Below are 1,149 nucleotides of genomic sequence, written 5' to 3'. Positions count from 1 at the left end.
TTTGACTTTGTGCTCTGAGACAGCTGCTACCACTAGGCGGGCACCGCGAGCGCCGCCAATGCGGACGCCGTCGGCGCACTCGCAGACACCCTCCTCGACGTCAGCGTCGCCGCCGCCGCGACGCACGCCGACGTCGTCGCCGGCCGAGCGCCGCCGCCGGCATTCTCGCTCGCCGGTCAGGGTAGGCTCCGCCTCACTGCATCTCGGACTGGATTCCACGAATTGATTTTCCTAGCGTCGTCAAAGTGAGCTGAAAGCTCGCTCGAAGAGCCGATGTCACCCGCCGACCGCCTCCCATCTCGCCGCTGCTCTGGCGGGGCGGCGGCGGGGCCTGGCGACGGCGCGCGGCGCATGTGCCGTGGCAACCCACCGGGCCGGCCGGCCGCGAAGGCGCCGACCGGCGATCGCCACCGCGCCCCGCCTCGGAACGCCGTTTCCGCTTGGCGTCCGAGGCGCTCGGCGTTCCCGCTGGAGCGCGAGATCGGACCGGGTCGGACGCTCCTTTTCTCGCCGTAGGCACGGCTGGCCGGCTGGAGCAACGGAAAAACAAAAATCGAATATGTCAATCCTCTCCGGCCAGCCTCGGGCTAATTAAAGCCGCAAAAAATCGGAAGTTTCCGCCGCCCCGTATTCCACCTCCCTGGCCCTCCACGCCCCGCGCGCGCGACCGTATCACCGCCGCAGTCGGCCTCCCCGCCCCGCGCGCTGTGGGAGCGGCGCCCACCCACCGGAGACGCCTTCCCCTTGACCGCCCGACCACCCCACCCCCTTCGGCAGGTGCCTCGCGCGTATTTTGAGCGCGAGAGGCCTCCTTTGAGGTGGCGGCCGGCCGCCGCTTCTCGCGGTGAGGCGGCATGAGGCCGTCCCCCCGTCGCGTTCGACGGCAGGCCGGCCACGGCACCGGCTGTCGCGGCTCGAGGGCGGCAGGCGAGCCGCCCCCCTCTCGGCCCGGCCTGGGCGCGTTCCAACCTTGCTGGAGGGCTCCTTCTGACGATCCCTTCCGGGGGGGGGGTGGTGCTCCGTCCCCCAACCTGGGCTGTCCAGCGTCCTATTTCTCGTCGGATACATTGCGCGTCTCCTTGGTTGGTCGACGGTCATCATTATGGTGCTTCTATAGGGTGGGTCTTCTGACCTAAGTCTGCGACCCTT

The 1,149-nt window shown here is 69.3% G+C and overlaps 1 protein-coding gene across 1 annotated transcript; it reads left to right on the top strand.

The window, feature by feature from the left end:
* Positions 1 to 273: 273 nt before the first annotated feature.
* EMIHUDRAFT_317995 (hypothetical protein) lies at positions 274 to 516 on the top strand (the record flags this gene model as incomplete). Its single annotated transcript, XM_005762049.1, has 1 exon — positions 274 to 516. One exon carries the CDS (start codon positions 274 to 276, stop codon positions 514 to 516), a length of 243 nt encoding a protein of 80 aa, XP_005762106.1.
* Positions 517 to 1,149: the final 633 nt, after the last annotated feature.

Source organism: Emiliania huxleyi (genome assembly GCF_000372725.1).
Source record: "Emiliania huxleyi CCMP1516 unplaced genomic scaffold EMIHUscaffold_6989, whole genome shotgun sequence".
NCBI lineage: Eukaryota > Haptophyta > Isochrysidales > Noelaerhabdaceae > Emiliania > Emiliania huxleyi.
This window is presented reverse-complemented; position numbering and strand designations above follow the sequence as displayed.